The sequence below is a fragment of the Glossina fuscipes genome, unplaced genomic scaffold, assembly GCF_014805625.2.
Source record: "Glossina fuscipes isolate IAEA_lab_2018 unplaced genomic scaffold, Yale_Gfus_2 85, whole genome shotgun sequence".
Classification (NCBI taxonomy): Eukaryota; Metazoa; Arthropoda; class Insecta; order Diptera; family Glossinidae; genus Glossina; species Glossina fuscipes.
The window spans coordinates 999,803-1,019,838 of record NW_023998439.1 but is presented as its reverse complement, the minus strand read 5'-3'; the positions used below and the strand labels follow the sequence as shown (position 1 = coordinate 1,019,838).

The 20,036-nt window shown below is 32.2% G+C and overlaps 1 protein-coding gene across 1 annotated transcript in view; it reads right to left on the bottom strand.

Moving 5' to 3' along the window:
- LOC119638203 (putative uncharacterized protein DDB_G0277255) overlaps positions 1 to 19,451 on the bottom strand; it is a 75,027-nt gene extending 55,576 nt beyond the window's left edge. The window contains exon 1 of the mRNA XM_038034866.1: positions 19,302 to 19,451. Within this exon, the coding sequence (XP_037890794.1) occupies positions 19,302 to 19,385 (84 nt within the window). The 5' untranslated portion in view covers positions 19,386 to 19,451. The remainder of the gene's footprint in view (positions 1 to 19,301) is intronic.
- Positions 19,452 to 20,036: the final 585 nt, after the last annotated feature.

Below are 20,036 nucleotides of genomic sequence, written 5' to 3'. Positions count from 1 at the left end.
AATATACAAACATTCGAAAACGAAAAAAAAAGTTATATTAATAAAGTGTTTTGTATGATAAGATGATTGCCAGCGATTTGAAAAAGAATCTTAACATTATCTGTAACAACAATTCCTACATTACGGTTACAAGTGGTAATGTTGCAGTACAAAAAATCCTCGAGTAGAACAATTGCTTTCAAGGCGATGCATATCTCATCGTGACATCTTCAAGTATATACAACATCGCCATCATCGCGATCTGTCCGTTCGGTAAGTAGGTTTCCTCCGCCCCTTTATTCCTATAATCGCCTAGAACTAGTATTCTTTTAAATGTAACCATCTGGGAAGTGTGTGTGAGGCAAAAAAATTGAAAACTCCGCCATATTTCTCGAGCCAGCCAGTTCGGGTATCCGTCCCTACAGCTTTCGATCATCTTCAAGGGGCACTTAAGTATGGCCTTAAAGACAAAAAAACTCAGTAGTCGATATTTTTTTGGACAGACCTCGAGGACTTACAGATATTATACCGTGACAGAATAAAGCTATACATTATACTTAAATTAATTGAATTTGTCAGACACTTGGAGATATATGTACGTCTTACTAGATACTATTCGTGGAAATTAGACAAAATTCTTAGCGAAAGTAGAACAATGAACTCGGAGATCTCATAGATCAATTTTTCTCGTATTCTATTCTTCATCATATTTCGCCATACATTGATTATTGTATTAGATATCATATTAAATGAACTCATTTTAGAGATAATTCTCATAAAAAAGAAGGAAAAAAAACTCGTTTACTAAATTTTGCTGATAAAGTCCAGTTTTCTTGATATAATATCTAAGTCAAAGACTTATTAAAACTTTATTACTTTTTTTGTTCACCGAATTTGAGAGTATACTGAATTTGTTGATTTGCTTACTCAATCACAGAAAAATGATTCATTTAGCTTTTTGCTTGACAGTGTAGTTGGAGAAATTAGAATCGTCGAAGGAGGCGATTGAAAACGTAAGCAAGGTCACATATGTGGTCCGTATTTCATTCCATAGATCAGGTGGAACATTGCTTGATTGCAGTACAAATAGATTTGATTCTCTGAAAACTCGTAGAAATATGATTCCAATCAATCTGCTGACAATGCCAAGAGTCATAAAACCTGCGATATATATAATTATAATTCACATTCAATATTCGCTGTAGAAGCTTTTTATCCTTCAATATTTAATTGCAAACTCTAAATGCCACATTCGAAATGCTTGCTTGGCAATTTCCTTTGAAGCTAGTTAACTACATAAGGTTAGCTACATACAAACGGCTTGAAATATCATAAAAATATCTAATAAAAGTTTCATGTTAAATCCGTTAAATAAATTTTTATGACATTTGCAATTACAGTGATTTCGTTCGGCTTTAATAAAAAGAAATATTTTCTTATGCATAAATTATTATTTAGATTTAAGACGTGCGCGTTTATAAAGGCAAATAAAAACATTTAAAATCAAATATTACATCAAAGAGAGAAAGAAATCATAAAAGTTAATTGGAGAACCACCGAGAAGAAGATGGAAGAACTTAAAACCGTAGCAATGTGTTTAAAGCGAGTTATTTTGCAAAATCGTTTAAATCTAGTTTTATGACCGGCATACAAGCTTTATATGGAACGCTTTAAATAGTTCTTATACTTTGTATATAACTTTAATATCCGGAATTTCATGCTTACAAGGTTTACTGACCATTGTCGCTTGTATGCTTGTAAGCTTGCATGTGTGATGCGTGTACGTATGAAGGTATTCACATTTCTTTTTTGTTTCGGTTATGTTACAGCAAATTTTTATCGGTACTTTTTCTCTCTCAACAAAGATGTCACAGTAACTATTTTTTTATTTATTTTTTTTGTTTTTCTTGTGAATAACAACCGCTTGTTAGATACGACTACGTACTAGCATTGCTTCTTATGTTGATATTTTCGATTTATGTGTGTTTGTCTTATGGATTCTATTTTTTTTTGTATTTTTTTTTTTGTTTTTAGATCAGCGCCCACGTCCTTCTTTGCATTTTTTTTTTTTTTTCAAATTTATTTACTTTATTTATTTTTCTATATATGAAAGTTAGTTTGTGTTAAAGGTTTACGTCTTCAGGTTTCTTGCAACAATGCGGAAGATAATTAAATTTGCATTTGCGGTTAAGTTGACTGTTAACGCAGTTGAGAGTGCGGTTCGTATTTGGTTGTTTAGTTATTTGCGTCGACTGATCGATAAAATTGCATATGGACACGTTTCGTTCTAAGACTTAATTGAAATTATCTCTTAAGACATAACGGAAGGAGAACAAGTGAATGAATATTTTGAAAGCAAGTTAAATTTTAATCTATAACGAAGTGCGGTATCGGCGGCGAGCACAATAGATTAATGAATATCTTTGTATTCATAGATAGATTATCATTAAAAGAAATTCTATTTTTGAACGATGGTCAAGAAAATTTGATTGGGAAATTTTCTGGACAATTGTTGCTAGGAATCTATGGATCTGCATATTAGTTTTAGTGTTAGAAGGGCGTTTAATGCTGTTGGTCAATCACTCGATCTAAGAATCAATGTTTTTCTTTATAAAATGCGTTGAGATTTACGTAAAAGTGAAGCGTGGTATCATTTGTTTACAGAATAATTGTCAAACAAATAGGGCCGAAAGATAGAAGAACATTAAATAAACTGGAAATCGCCCATTGTGTATTCACTGACTCTGTATTATTGTTTATTGTCCTTTTCAACAAATGAATATTTTGTACTTAACAGTTTTCATCTAAACTGTCCGTAATGTAAGTTGTCCTCAGGCATTCAACCTTTCCCACTCCAATTTTTACTATTATTATTATTTTAGTTTAATGAAAAAAACTCTTAGACCAAAAGAAAAAGATATTGAGCACTAGCAACGCACAGGCTATTCAATTTTTAAGGTAGGGAGCTTGCTTAAAAATTTAGAAGAAAGCTTTAAGTGTTACAAATAATACGCTATACCACATGATCGTGTAAAAAAATTATAATATTTTCACTTTTTATATTTTTTTTTCTAAATTCAGATACAATTCAGATATATAGATGTACACAATGTTCAGATTCTAAGGCGTCATGATGATAAATTTTCATGGCATTTTATTTGCCAATGTCATAAACATTGTTAAAAAAAAAAAACAAGAAAGAACATAATAGTTTGACAAGTTCGAACGTTAAGTACCCTACACAACAATGTCTAATACAATTCTTATTTTTATTATAAAAATTATTTTTATAATAGAATATTAATTAAGGACCCATCCGAACTCGTTCTAATAGCGTTCATCGTTGGCTCAAAACATGTGACTGTGCTAAATTTCATCAAAATATCTCAAAAACTGCGACCTGTAGCTTGAACACAAACTATCATAGACAGACATCAGATGGACAGAGGAACAGACAAGCTTAGTGGGTCTATCTTCAGTCTTGCTTGTTACATACGTCCTCATTAACTTAGTATACTCTGTAAAACGAGTTGTATATATTCTAAATTCAGTCATTTGCATCAGGTTTAAAATTGGGATCGACTTATCCACAAATGCAATCGAACATTTTCAATATGCTTTTCTCATTGACTCCACACTCTTATCAGATTCGTTTCGAAACCGCCCACGTATAAGCTATCTATATAAAAAATTATTATTCATGGCCCCACAAAAACGTGTGGGTAATATTTTATATATATAAAGATTACGAAATGCGTCTGTTGCTCTCTTATATACTAGGTTTACTAGCGAAGGAAAGATCTGCAAGCGGCTTGTACTTACGTTTGCTGTTCATTCGATAACTCTATAGAGCGTAAAATCCTAAGTTGATTTAAATCCATCTCTCCGCGTTTATTGCCGGCCCCATAGTCTAAGTTTAAGCTTCAGAAGGTCAGGAGCTCACTCACCAAATCACCCCTCACCCTGGGGTTTCTAAGCGAATAATTAGAGGTAATTGGTGGTAAGGCCTCAACACTTCTCAGGGAGGGTTTATTGGGTCATACACAATGAATATATCTGGTTCCTTATAGGGATTCTCTAACTGTCTGGAAGGCGCCGGTTACGCAAAATTACGGTGACGTGTGTCATCGGGCAAAACCCTCAAGATAAAGTGTAACCGCGTTAGATCGTCAGGGAAATCTGTTACTGCCGACTTATCTCTGCTCCTTTGTATGATTATGGCTACAAGAATTGAAATAGAAAGCGCAAACTTTGCTTATGCGTTTCTAGCGGACATCGAATAGATGGCAATTTCGAGAAAATCCATGAATGACGTATACATTCGGGATAAAAAAAGATGATAATTAGCGGTCCATAGTAAATAAACTTCGTAAATATATTTTGCGCGGTCATCTCAAGCGGATGGTTCCGATAGGCATGCTTGATATATTCATAACCAATATACTTTTTTTTGTTATCTTTATGCATTAGTTTTAAGACGGTGAGTCTTAAAGATACGCTCTAAATGCTAATGCGAGATCAAAGCTTATTTTTTTTAGTATTATATTTACTTTGATATGCATAAACATAGCCGTAATTTGATGTTCATTATAATTATAGACTTGCGAAGAACATATCGATTCTCATCTCATGTAACATTAATTTATATATACAAACATATTTATATCTTTATGCTCAATCGCTGGTCACGATATGTTACTCTTTTCTTTTTTTTACATATTCATTAAGTAATTGAAAGATATTATTAGCATTTTGCATAGAGACCATAACAATCCGGTCATAAAATGCAAATGTGTATCCCTCTCTCTCTCTCTCTCTCTTTGCTCTCTTTTTCTCTCCCTCTACGTGTACGGTTAGCTGGCGTTTACATATGAACGCATATGCGTATGCGTGTGTCTTTCATTATTATCAGTGCACTTTAAACGTAATTAAACGCATGCGTAACTTGTTTTATTTCTTGTTGTTAGGTCGGTGTGTGTGTGTGTGTGTATGCTTTTAATTGACATTGACATTAAAATATCTTTGAACAAATCGCAAGACAATGACGCGATAATTATAGTAAAGCACATATTACACCTTCAGGCAATTTTTTGTCATCTATAAACAAGTATTACGAGTGTAAGCTTCTGTTTTTGTTAACGCTGTAGGTATAAGAGTTTTGCATATGCAAATGTTAATTAGACTGCAAAAGGTCTTAAATACACATTTAATGTGTTGTTAAACCCTGGGGCGCCCAATACAACTGATAATATCATTAAATTGTTTTGATCTGAAAATTCAAAAGAGAGTTTGGTTGTTGCACGGTTTGCGACTTTGCTAATAAAACTTTATTTCGAAATTTCAACTTTTATAGCAATTTATCATTAAATATTATCTACAAAAATATATATATACAAATATATATATGTATTCATATAAGGCAGATATGTACATAATGTGTATATGTGCATACTACGAGTAGTTGCCTTTATTGCATTTCCTAATTATTTTTAGGTTAACTTAACTTGTTTTCTTATGGAGATGTAGATAATGAATAAGTCTTTATGCATAAAGCATCACTGAATTCGATTCGATTGTAGAAAATTAAAATTTCATATAAATTATCTTTCTTTTAATTGTTAATATTATTTTAATATACGACTTGCCGGATGTTAGGTAATTACTTTTCTTATCTGCATTATATAATCAGACAGACTATCTGCAGCTACAGATGCATAGATGCAAGCAGTTATTGGAAGCCATGTCTTCAGAAGCTTCAGTTCATCATGGTGGTTTATCAGATATATCGAAGTGCATGCGACCAGATTAATTTGAATCGTTTACGTTGAGAATATAGATCACACAAACAAAGCAAATTATTTTCCAAAAGTTAAGTTAGGAAGTTTGAGAGTTAATCGAAAATTAATTGAAATCCCTATTACATGAACTTTAGTACTGTTAGCTAAATGTATTTAGCAAACGCAAGAATAATTATTGAATCGATTTAGTAAAACGTATCTGGCTTTACGCTTGCTACCGAAGTCAAAAAAGCGCTTTTCACATGAGAGCACACAAGCAAACAATCTGATTATTTATTGAATACTTGAGTAGAGATTACCAAATAAGAAGATGGATCAAGAAGTCTTTTAAGATAAAAGTTAATAAAGCCTAAATGACTTTTGACAGAGAAAAGAGGACGAAAAGGGATGATGCAGCAGATGGAGGAGAGTGTAGAAGAGTGGAGGAAGACAACTTTCTAATACAACACCTCTTATCGTAACCTACGTTGCCTACATTGGCAAACTAGGCTTATTATAAAGTATAGCAAATACAGCGGCAATGTTTTGGAAAATTTGTTGCTCAAATAACTTTAAGGTATGAAATCGAAGTTTGAAATTTCATATTAGCAATGTTGGCAAATGTTATGTGTTCTAAACAAATTTTTAAAGAATGGGTTCGATGCATGTTTCTACTACGAGTTTGGTTTTGCTAGTTACTCTGCTGAAGCTAGGGGTCTTAATACATAAAACTGCACTTATCAAGATCTGGCATATTAAGTGCACTTCTTGAGGCACAAAAAAAAGACGAAAAGATAAAAACTATACTCATTCAAAATCTTACTTAAATTTACTTGCTTCACCTGTGTGACCTTTACATTTGGAAGTTCACTTAGTTTCCCTTTCAAAGAAAAAGCCGGAAAACAGTTAAGAAAATTACATTCCGCCACACCCGATTCGTTTTATGCCCTTCAGCAAAGAAAAAGGAACAAATCAAGTTGTGATACTTACGTATGATGTTAAATGGGTGTGGCTCGCTTTCTTATATTTCTTTAGGTACTATGGGATAACCAATATACAGAATAATAGTGAAATTTTCACCATTTGATCTTCATGAGTAAAGAGCAACGAGTGCTGTATAATGTTGGACAATCGTGATCCATTCCTTAATTTCGCCATTGTTATTAGAGTAATGTGCAATAATGTGTGTGTTCGAAACCAATGCTGCTGCTTTGAGTTTATGTTACAGGTAGGCCCCTCAGCCTATTTGCGAATATGTCCAGAATATGTTTACATTAAATAGCTTTTGAAGCTTGCTCTTGGCCGTTGCAAGCATCTTTCGCTGATAGGTATAAAAATATATAAAATAACCTCGAAGTATAACAATTCAAGTAACAGTCATAGTCCTTAATAATGTTAAAGCTTTTAATGCTAAACTTCCGAAACCTCTCAAATGGATTAATCAGTTTAGTGTATCTTCAGTTTGTATTGAAGACAAGGAGGACAAAAATAGCTTAAAATACAGAAGAAGTACTTGGGGGTTTAAGTCGATTTAATGTATTGTGAAATTTAACACCTCAGCGTTAAGCGGCTGCTTATGTGCAAAGTTGTGAAATTTGTAAAACGTGACCAAGTGTACAGAAATGCTTTGATTTAATCCTTTTATTGTTTTTGTTTTCTTCTCTTTCTTATACATTTTACATATATATATACTATTTTATTTGTTTGTTTGATTGTGTGTGTGTTTTTTTTTTCAATTTTTTTATTTTGTTTATTTTTATTGCGGTGATTATTAAGCACATATTTCGCTTTAACAAATCGAACCGAAATAAATCCGATGCTCGCCAACGTTCGAAAATGTTTAACAAACGGCAACCTCAAATGCAAATTTTAAAACCGCAAAAACCCATAAGATCAATGAACGCTAAATATTGTATTTTAAGCATTTCAAATAGCAGCGGTAGCCACCTTAATGGACGACCGGGTCGCGCTTGCTTAGCTTACGTGTACAGAGGGCGGCATTTTGGTGACAGAAAATACAACTGAAACTAAATAAAATTAAAACCTAAAGGTAAATAAATGTTTATTATTGTTGTTATTGTAGTTTATTCTTGCACATAATATTGCGTGGCTCCATATATAAAATGTTGCTAAAGCCGCTTTAATACATGTCTAAGTATGTATAATTGCCAGGCTTGATGTTTATATTATTATTATTATTATTATTATTATGTAGCAATGTGGTTCTTGCTTTTTCTCGTCATTAAAGCTAAAGCTATTAGGAAATGTAAGTAAAAGAAAGAAAGTTATGAACAAAAAAAAAAGAAAAAAATAATACCAACCGTTGCTGGTAAAAAGGTTATTTGCACGTCTGTCTACCCGCATGTCTGGCTTTTAGAAAAAAAAAAAAAAAAAAGAAGAAAAATAAAACGCACACAAAGTATACAAAGGCAAACACTTACGCACACTTGCACAAGGAATAATATTAGCGAGTAAACAAACGACTCTAAAATCAAAGAGAAATGCTTAAGATTGACAACATACGCAGGTTTATATATATATATATATATATATATATATATATATATATATATATATTAAAGCGACATAGCAGGCATCTGCCTACACACTAAGGAGTGTTGTGTAAGTAAACTTCAAGTCAAATTTGCCTAAATACTTCTTATTTACGTTTATGTGTCGACTGCACTATATGTATGCACTATGTATGCAAAGCTTAAACTGCAATTAAGTTAATCCCTGTAAAGTTAAATTTACGTAAAATATACGCGGTTAAGCTGCGGCTAAATGTTCCAATTGCATACGGATCGCTTTAATGGATACAATAAAATTTTATACATTTTCTTCTTGCTTCTCTCTGTGAGCGTACGCTCAAAGCATACTTGTATCAGAAACTTTTAAATTTTAAAAAAGTTATAAAAACAGCTATGCTTTGATTCTCAATACACATGGAAACAACATCTCTTTCCTTGCCTTTAGCTCTCTATCGTCTGCACAGCATTAACTGTCATTAACACGTTGCATATGCTGTTCGTTATAATAGTTTTATATTATTATTAGGTTTCAACTTGATAGCAAAGCTAAGATCAAATTGGAGCAGTTTATGTTGTTATATAGGAGTTGGATGCGTTCCTTTTTTTTTTTTCTTTTTTTGTAGACTATTTAAAATTAAAATAGAAGATTACGCCCACCCATTGAATATGTTTGCAGGAGGAAACTATTTGGATGGCTAATAAAGTCTGGAAGTGCGATTCGAAATTTTTTTTTCTCTCGGCTAAGGAGCAAGCAAAACTTGGATTCCGAAAGTATTTCATACTAAAAGTTTCATCACGGAAGGAATTCCATAATTGTACTCTACCATTACACCACTTGTCCTCCAGGGAAGTATATTGTACGGGTGTATCTCGAACATCTGCAGGACTTTGTTATATGGACTGGTTCGGGATCGCTTTATAATTCGGTTTAAGGATCGACGGTGTTCAGTACCTGAATGCCAATGGGCATATTTATATACACCCGCGCCTCCGCCCTGTCACCGCTCTCTATATATATAGAACGGTTCAATATTATGCACATAGACATTGCATTGTTGCTGGATGGAGAAGCCCTATACCTATTCTTACCTATTTCGTTTAGCAATCGATATGACTCTCACATGAAAGAAATGTGAGCAAAGCTCAGGCGAAGTTCAAACAATAATAGTAATTCAAAGAAACGTGGAAAGCTAATCGCCATCACACTACCAAACCGGAAAGAGGAGAAGCCTTTGACAAGACTTGGAAGAACCTATGTAACTCACCTCACAATCACTCAGTACCTATCATTGCTCAATGAGGAGCAAACGAATGAGGGTCAAGCGAAGTTCAAAGCGTCTATGAAATGAATAGATGTTCGTTGTATCTTGCGATCACATATCGTATGCAGGATTGTGGAGGGTGTTAAAAAATTCGCTGAAACCCAAAGTATTTTTTTTTTCTTTTTTAATTTGTGTTTAAAAGTTTTTCCTATCCTGCTTGCAAACGGTTTATTATGCGGTTATGATTAAATGGATTTTTAATGTACCCGTTATTATGATACTTTATAAGTCGTTTAAACTTCTAAGAAACATATCTAAACCGACAGAAAGACATGAAATGAGCAAATGAGCAAGTTAAAATCTTATAGACGAGCAAAGCCGACTACTAAACACTCAACACTATTCTGCCTAATAAAATTCTTCATCCACTTCTATCGTATACCTTCGCTATATAAAGTCTACGTTTTAGTGAAAACCATTATATAGACGAGAAGACAGAAAAATAGGACTATGTGTTGTATGTGTGATGTATCAAGTCTTGTCAAAAAATAATAAAAATAAGAACTTTTTGTCATATAAAGGGGTTTTTTGCGCCTCCTCCCTTAGTATGCTAATGTAAAATTTTCTATCGACTTTTCTCGAAATATACTCAAAATGCGAATTTTCATAGTAAAATTTCATATGCAAAATGGTTATAATAAGAAAGGATTCTATTTAAGGATTGTAGATCCGCCTTTCGTCTTTCGCCTTTCTATTGCATATATAATAACATATATAGCAAATAATTAGATTTGATAGCCGGTTATCTATTGAAAGAGAGATTACATGCCAATCTCAGAAAATTTTACTTAAATATTCCATCACTTGAGAGTGATGAGCTTGATATGAATTTGTTTATGTGGTTTCATTCCATTAATATTATAACTTCATTTTAATTCGAAATAAACTTTGTCTGGACATTATGTATTCTCGAAATGAGTAATAATCTATCGCTTCAGACATAAATTAATTCTATCCTTCCATAGGCAAAGCAAAAGCAAATATGAATAAATGCTTATATGAAATATATTTCTATTGAAAGTTTCCATCTACATAACTTGGAATATTTAATATGTAATTATGATTATTCTAGAACACGTTATATTAAATTAAGTGCTCTATCTAACTGCCATATACATTTTACAAAAACAATGTTTGCCACTGCAGTAAGCATAAAGTCTATAAATACATATCGCATACAAACGAAGACATTTGAACTTTAAATTTTCAAAACACTAGGGGATTCTCTCCACCTTTCGCTACATCTATACATTATGCATTATATTATAACGCTTGATGGTAAGAAAGAACCTATGATTGACAGCTGATGATACGTTTTTTTATAATCAATGGTAAATGATATCTTTAGTGCTTCTTCTACGGTAAATATTGAATGAAATTTTTGTGGTTATATCCAAAACTTAGAAGTACGATAAATAATTATCGAGCATTTATCCGATCAAAAAATTCGAAGGAGAACCAAACTGTCATGGGTTTATATATTGATTGATTCGGTTTATATTTCGATTCGTTATGCACACAAATTTCGCGTGTGATCCTATCTTACTTATCAGAAACAGTTTTTCCTTGCATATATGTCAAGGGACCAAACTTTTTGATTATTAAAAGCGATAATTGGATTTAATGACATGGAAGAGATGCTTGATCTAAAGTTGACATTCAATTTGCATATTGAATAATCCGTAAAGAGATGATCAAAGGATCCTTATATTACTAAAGAGTTATGCACTGCTTTTATCTGACTGGCATTGATCTACTCATGTGTTGTCTCGATATCAAGCTAAAACTCAATCAAAACTTTTGATTTCTTGCGCTATGTGATTTAAGAGTGGAACTTTCGTTCAGAGCTTTCACCTTAATAGAGTGCTGCTTGTTAATCCATTTACAGTAGAAAAAAGACCCGGGATATTCGCAGTAATCTCTGTTGTTAAATTGTTTAAAGAAGCAACATCTTCCACGTTCTTACTTGAAAGAATGTTATTTCATTCACCTGGTAGGTTCGTAAGGAGCTGTGAAGCGATTTATTTGTCTCACTGTCGCAGAATCTATCAGCTTCATTTCCCAGCTTTGCGGATGTTCTATATACTGTATAAAACAATTGTTTATTTATACGCGCCGTCATTGAATTCTATTAATCTCTTTAACGATACTGTTGTACGGATATACCTTGCTGGGCGATCTATAAACAATAATTTCATTTATTCCTATAGCTCAATGAATTCTCTTACTTTTTATTATGGTTTTCTTTTTGCCGTACAAAATACTTACTCTTATTTTCAGTTCATTCATTTTATTACAGTGAGTTACGTATCACTTCTGTTTACGTTTTGTTGGACATTAATCTAAATGTTTAATAGTTATTCGATTACTTAAGTCGTAGGCAGATTTTTCGCGATCTGTGCCGATATCTTTTACTTTATCTCTTTGATCATCTTCTTCGTTTTAGTTTAGTTCTAAGATATTGTGTATATCGTTTTATAATTTCTATATATAGCTGAATAAATTAATGAGATGGAAAGGCCACAATAACACACAGTCTTGGCTTAACACTCGGACTGATATCATCGGTAAGCAGCGATTTAATAATAGAAACTATTGAAAATTTGGTTGGGACTGGTTTTGAGTGATGCAGTATTAGATGACAGATAAATCTCAGCGCGGTTATGCATAGTTGTAGCTATTGTTAGTCTCGTTTATGTTACTGGTTTTAGCTATCGGTCAGTCGGTAAACGCACATTTCCCGTATCCACTAAGTTGCGGCGACTTATATCTGTTCCTCTTCCTCTGCACTTCTTTATGGCCAGCGTCATGATATGTGTGAGTAAATCGAGTAAAAATTTCAAATTGAGATCAAGAATATTGTGGATACATACAGCCGTTGTATTGAAGTTGACATAACCTTAAATTAAAGTTGACTTCTTTGTTGACTCTTAAAGAAGGTTTCCATCGAGATTCGCGACGCATAATTATGTAATAATGATAAAGCCAAACGCAATTCTAGATGTTTTCTATTATGTTTCGTTATACGGAGCTCGGATATAATAATCTCAACATTTATGGTATAGGTGTTCAAGATTTGTCACGAATATTTCCGCTTAGTCTTACTATACATTGGACTTGGATAGATGCCTGATACCCTTAGGGAGTAAAACACATAACCCATTGACCTAACTTACCTGTCAGTAGTAAATATACGAGACGGCGAACCTCAATAAAGGAAAAGTTTACGAATTTGATATTTTTGTCTATTAAAACGTAATCTACCTATCAAGTTCAAAGGTTAGCGCGAGCGAAATGGAAGCCATAATTAAAATAAATAAAAAATACAAATTTCTATGTATCGCAGGAAGTCAATGAAGACAATGTATATGTGTAGCATATAACGCTTCAAAGTCATATGTTCCGATTGACCAAGCAAGTGACAAACTTAACGTACTTCCTGTAACCTACGAAGTTATTAACCTTTCAGTAATCAATTCATTTACTTTACAATTAAATTATTTTCGTTACTTAAGGCCTGTGTTTTATATTAATTACTATTTTACATGAAATATTTTTGAATACATATTTATTAAAAATAGAACATGGAAAATGTGCTTAGCTTTAAGCAAATCATACTATGAATAAAGATTTATGAATCGTAATTTTATAATAAAATAAATTTTAATCTCATATATTTTTCCTTTTTTAAACCCATCACCGCAAGATGGAGGCGTATTTAGTTTGTCAAAAGATCGGCAACACTTAAAAGGAAGCTTCAAAGACCCCACAAAGTTTCAATCAGAATCAAATTCTAAATCAATTTAAGCAAGTCTGTCTGTCTGTCTGACTGTGTAATTTCTGAGGTAAACATTACCTTGGCCTCAAAAAAAATTTACGTCTACAAATTTGCACTAAATATTGGAAGTTGCTGAACGCTTATTGATATTGAAAAAGGGTCCCAGTCAATTAAAGGGTACGCCCACGAGACAGTGTAAAACAAGAACACTTACTTTTTGGAAAACAAAGATAATTTGATTTTTTTTCTCGTTAGTAATAAATCTCATAAGTTTTATAATAAGTACCTGTACAACAATGCAGAATATCTGCCACGCCTATCAAATTTCATTAATGAAAGATACTCCGGAGGACCAAATAAAATGACAAATAGTATTGTCCGGTATCAAATTTTAAATCTATCAGTACATGTTTGTTTATCGATCCGTCCGTCTTCTTGTCTGCTTTGTTACTTGCTAGCTATCGCCAAAGTGAAGATTTCAAATTGGGCAAAGCCGCTGAAAATTGCCATGCGTAAGTTGGTATGAACCAAATTAGTTCAAATGAATTAAAAGACATATCCACAGCACATAGTACAATAGAGTAGAAACATTTCTTTTTTCATAAACAAAAATAAGTGTAATAAGCTCGTCACTTATAAACTGAAATGATAAATATTGAAATTTTTATTTCAATGGCGATGGGTGTAGAAGATTCGGTTACAATCGAATATAGTTTTCTTACTTGTTCTTCTTACTTTTTTCCATTTTTCTGCTTTAATTTTCATGCTCTATAATGCATTGTTATGATTTATGTTAAATCAACAGAAAAACTAACATTATTTAATGATGAGATGTGTTAGCTTCATAAAATAAACATTGATTCATGATGATACGAACTCAGCATATAAAGTCATTTGTGTTTATATATATATATATATGTAGCACATGAACTTATTGTATTCAAGTCAGTCAGTCATACACGTTATAGATTTAAAGTCATTGTACGTTGAATGCATGTTTTACAGGAACATTTGTAACCTCAGGTTATTTGCTATGCTATACTTTATTACATTTAATATGTTATTGATTTGTTTTCTCTCTTTGTTGCTTATAAACAATAATATTGTATTTGGTATTGTGCAAAGACGTAAAAGAACAATAAAAAAAAAAAAACAAAAAAAAAACAAAAATATATAACAAATCCTATAATAATAATTTTTTTATTTTTTTTTTTTTTTTATTTTTTTTTTTAGATTTATGTCTTTATAGGTAGTTAAAACATACATGCATAGATACATAGATGCATATAATGCATACAATATGAATTCTATAAATAATCTTAAGTCTTATAAGTCAATTAAAGCGTTTATAGTCTATCAGATTATATTAAATAAAAATGCTATAGATTATGTTTGGTAAATATTTCGTAAATTAATTAGCTTAATGCATAATAACTAACTTGGAAAATAATTCCATTTATTTTGAAATTTGCATTCTGGCCACGACCAACCACCGCATAAGCCACTACATTGTTGGATGTTAATAACCTGAAACCATGAAAGCATTTAAATAGAATCCTATTTATTTTATTCAAAGCTCCCTTAACAGCAATAGATCGAAAAATTCAAGCGCAGAAATCATGAGATAATTGTGTTGCTTCGATTAGGGAAATCCGATCGAAAAAGACCAAAATATGAGGCGAAGTTTAAAAGAGAGTTTAAATAGAGTGTTCTATCGTAACTTACACAGCTGTTACTGAAGAATTTCGGCATATACGATGTACCTATAAATATAGTACCGCGGGATATTATATTCTCAATTCAGTTGGATTTTAGATTCGTTCGCCCTTTTGCAAGACTTAAAATGCAAATTCCATAAGAGTCCAAAATTTTTGTTATTAAATGTTTCAATTACTCAAACTTGGCCGTTTTTCTGGTAAATTTCACTTACTTTGATAATAATATGACTTTCGATACGATCAACGATATATAAGATTAACTTTACAAGAGATCTATGTTAGGAAGTGAGATATAATAAGTATGAAGTTTGGGAATTTAAGTAAAAAGTTTAACAGAAAATACTCTCATATCCAAATCGTATCAAAAACAGACTAAGTTAATGAAAACAAACCCTTGGATATTTTTCAAGTCCGTTTGAGTTTCTTTAGGAAAGTAAATATGTTTGTAAGACGTGCAATGCTTAAAAAAACCAAATTTGAAAATGGTCCAGGAATCCGAGAAGTAAATATCAGTTAATTGGTTATATTTGTTCTTCAGAGTGTCAAAGGGAAGACGATAAGGAAGCATAAGCGAGCATTACTTATTCTCCATTAAATGCATTACGAATTACAGCTGGATAAAATAATTGATGTTTCCAATCCCCGCTTATGATTTAACGAAAGATTACGTTTCCACTAAACACGAGCGAACATACATCCGTATACTCTTAAAAGTACAACTAGTTGACGTAAAGTCAAGAGAGTTTTCGATCCATAACGTTATAAACTAACTAAAATATTGCAATGAAACAAAGAAAGTAAGCAAAAAGGGTTAAGTATGTTATTTCTCAGACGTAGTTGTACAATTATTACAAATGAGATCTTTATCCCTTTTTGTGTTATGTATGTAAGATAGGTACACCGATAATGAGTACATTTGGCAACATATCTTTATTTAACATTCGACCGCAAATGAAGGTAATTAGCACAAGATTTCAACTCACGAGATATGTATCCGTTTACATGAAATCATCGCAGCGGCCACAACCTCGTAACAGTACCCCCCCCTTCCCCACCCCATATATAACTTATTACGGTGTGTCGGTAATGTGAAACAATCAAACTATTTAAAAATCCCTACAGACGTATGAGTGATATTGAAGTGGATTAAATCTAACGTATGCATGTGCGCATAAAGGCATAGACAGATAGATATGCAAACGCACACACACACAGGTACCGAACAAAGGCTATGTCTTCTCTCTATTGTTCAGTGTAATGCGATGGCATCATATGTATCACATGACACTATTAAAGTAATAACAGTAATATGAGATTGTGTGCGAACCTACATCTATGAGAGAGCTTTTGTATGTCGGCTTCTGTATGTGTGTATACGTGGGTGAGGGCGTTTGTATGTGGCTACGTTTATGTGTACCTTGATTATGGTAACTATGGTATTTTGGAATATTGTATGTGGGATAGCTAACGTCATTTTAGCAACGTGTGCACTTTTCATATCACACACACACACACACACACACACACACACACACACCCATCGATGTAATTGTGACTTTGCGAAGGTGTATGGGTACTATGCATATATGCATATGTGTATATATATTTACACACACATATATATATATATATATATATATATATATATATATATTTATCTGGCACACAGTCTTTCTCTCTTTCCGTTACACTCTATTTAAAACTAAACTATAGTGCTAACAAAACATTTAGACGAGATGACGAGCAGTGTCATAAACTCTGATGTTTACGATGATATTAGTTGTGGCTGTTTCGACGATAACGTTGACAATGACGATGATAAGGTTCAGTTGTTTTACGGCAGTGGTCGCGGTAGATAAGACCTAAAACGATGTCTAGTGGTACACAGACGATGGTGTAATGTGTGAATGATGACACTTGCTGGTTTTTGCTTCAATATCGTCCATCCTATTTGCATGTATATGTAAACGTACGTAAGAAAGTATGTATTTGCAATAAAGTTATTTGTGGATGTTTCAAATTGTCCTTAACATGTTCAAACATTTTACAATGAAGTATAGAAAATTAAAAAAGATTAATATTGGATAAGTTCAATGGTCTGGATGGTCAAGCATTCTTTTCGTAATAGGGAGCGGGGAATGAAAGTTGAAAACAATACTAATTTTTCAGTACTTACGTTAAATGTCAAATCAATTTATTCAAGTTCATAGTGCTATGAATTATTAATAAAAGCATTGGGTGGGAAAGCTTCTTTTTTTTTGGGGCTGCGAGAGTAAAAATAATTGAAATAATAATTAGCAAAACTTCTCCGGAAGGGTAAAATTTCGAAAGCGGCCAAGGGGAGCTGCATACGACCACCTGCTCTTTTTTTTATTTTATTTACTTAAGTTATCACCTATACAACAAGGCTCAACCCTTTTAAATATCATGTGGAACAATCATTAGTGCAATACACAATTACCTACACCCTTACTATCTTCCAAATTATGGTGCGCATTCAGGAATACAGAAATACAAAAAAAGGTTGACTTAGGTGTGGCAATGAAAAACAGTAGAATACCAATTGGCTTAACGGTTAGTTGCAATTCAAAATCCTGTTCAAGCCCACCAGCGCTGGCGGTCATTTATAAATTCGATGGTAGAGCGTTCCACAGCTTGATGGCATAAACGAAAAAGTATCTATCAGACAATAGACTATAGTTTTTCGTTTGTATAATCTTCATGCCTCTACTGCAGGCTGGGGATCTCAACAGCATAAGTACTTTCTGCTGGAACATATTTCCAAAGTTGATATCCAGCAATCGAAGAACGTATGCTGAGACGCGATTCCTTCTTTTTATACTCCATATAAATTGGCTCATAATAATAAGTTCACAAAGAAATCTGCCTTAAAGAGTTTGGACAACGTCGGTCGACCGCAGGTAAGGATGCTGTTGACCCTTCATATTCCAAAATAGATTAACTGCCAATTTTTTTTGTGATGAAAAATTGATCTTAAATAAAAAAATTTAGGTGGATCTAATTTGTACCATATGGGTCTATTTCTTCCTCCGCTCCATATAAGACATATCATAATGTCTTAATAAGTCGTAGGAGCGTTTCAGCAAAAAAAAAAAAAAAAAATGGACGGTAGGGAATTAGGATCACAAAGGTCTATTTATTTTGGTATCCCCACTTATATAGGCGCTATGACGAATCGCAAACTCTTATATGGAGAGAAAATCGAACCTTTTATTATGGGGGCTTTAAAAATAATGTGGAGATTTTGGGGTATGATAATACACGAGCGAATAACTACACAAGGCGAAATGATATAGGGTATATAATAGTCGGCGTAGCCTCATTATAATATTCTTATTTGCCTTTCACATCAAAGCTGCACTCGAAATCGGCCTATATTGAGAGTCATACTGATTATGAAATAAAATTTTCTCGGAGAGGGCGTATAGCAGAATTTGGTTTTATCGAATAAATAAAAAGTAAAAATTCAAAAATTGAATATTAAAATAATATTAAATATTAATATTAAATTTTATATACAACAACAAAAAAAAATTATGAAAAAAATATTTGAACACAATCGTGGAACCCGTTCAAAGCGTTTTTACTTATCCCGCATGCCTGTGAAATTAAATTATCATCTAGACGGCTACGTAGAATCAAAGTAAATAATTTTTAATGGCCCCTACAAGATCGCAAGAGACAACATTAAATACTTGAGACTTAAGGCAATTATAGGGTAACTGCTTATAAGTAAGACTTTGCAAATGTTCAAAGAGACTCGAAGGAGAATAGAAAGTCAGCATAACATATTTTATGTATGCTATACAAGATTTAACGTCATTTGCCTGCGCCCATTTAATGCTACCTATGAAAAAGTAAAGTACATTATTTGCATTGCTCCTACAAAACGTATCTAAACATGAAAGAAATCTTCATTGAACCGCATTTAGCTAACAGAATGAAACGTTTGCGGATGAAAATAAAGAAGACTCACAACTAACAGCTATTAAGCCATCAATGTTTTTTCAATAATTTTCATTTCATTTCATTTCATTTCACATTCACACTCAATCCACACTCACGTGTCGGTTGTGTGCGTCAAAATAAACGCTAATATCGCGCTGTTAATAGCATATAAAGTATATAAAGAGATTGGGATTGCTTTCGTTGTCGTTATTATCAATGGCACTTACCTTGATTTCATGTATAAAATCCGTTTCATCCAATAAATTTATTCGCACGGACATAATCCGCGATGGTCGACATAGACAATGCATCGTTTATTTATTTTTTAATTTTTTTTTTTTTTTTGTTTTATTTTTTGTTTTTATGATAAATGAATATTTTTTTTCTCCTTTTATTTTTGTCGATTTTTTTGTGACGGTGGTTTCTATTGACGTTAAGCAAATTTTAATTAAAATTTTTATCTCTTTTTTTTTTTTTCTTTTAATATAAATACGAATTTCCTTTATTTATTTAAATATTTTATTAAATTATTATTATTATTTTGTTTTTTTTTAATCTTTTAATTTCAATACCATTTTATTATACACTGAACTCTACTTCAATCTTAACTCAATTTTTTTTTACTTATTTATTTGTTTGTTTTTTAGTTTAATTTTTTTTTTTTTACGTTATTTTTATTACTTTCTTTTTTTTTCACTTATTTTGTGTTATAACCTTTTGATTTTTAATGACTTTTAATTTTTTTGATTTTCGATTTTAATTACAACCCACTCAACTACTCAGCTAGTATGTGTTTGCGATTGAATTGATTATTGTAGTTTTTTATGCTCCATTGAATTTTGCGGGAGTCTGTAATTAAACAAGAAAAGCGAGAAAACAAAAAATTGTTTGAATTAGCCGTCTGTTATCAATTAAATGAAATGAAATATTTTTGTTTTTTTTTTTTTCTTTTCTAGTAGACA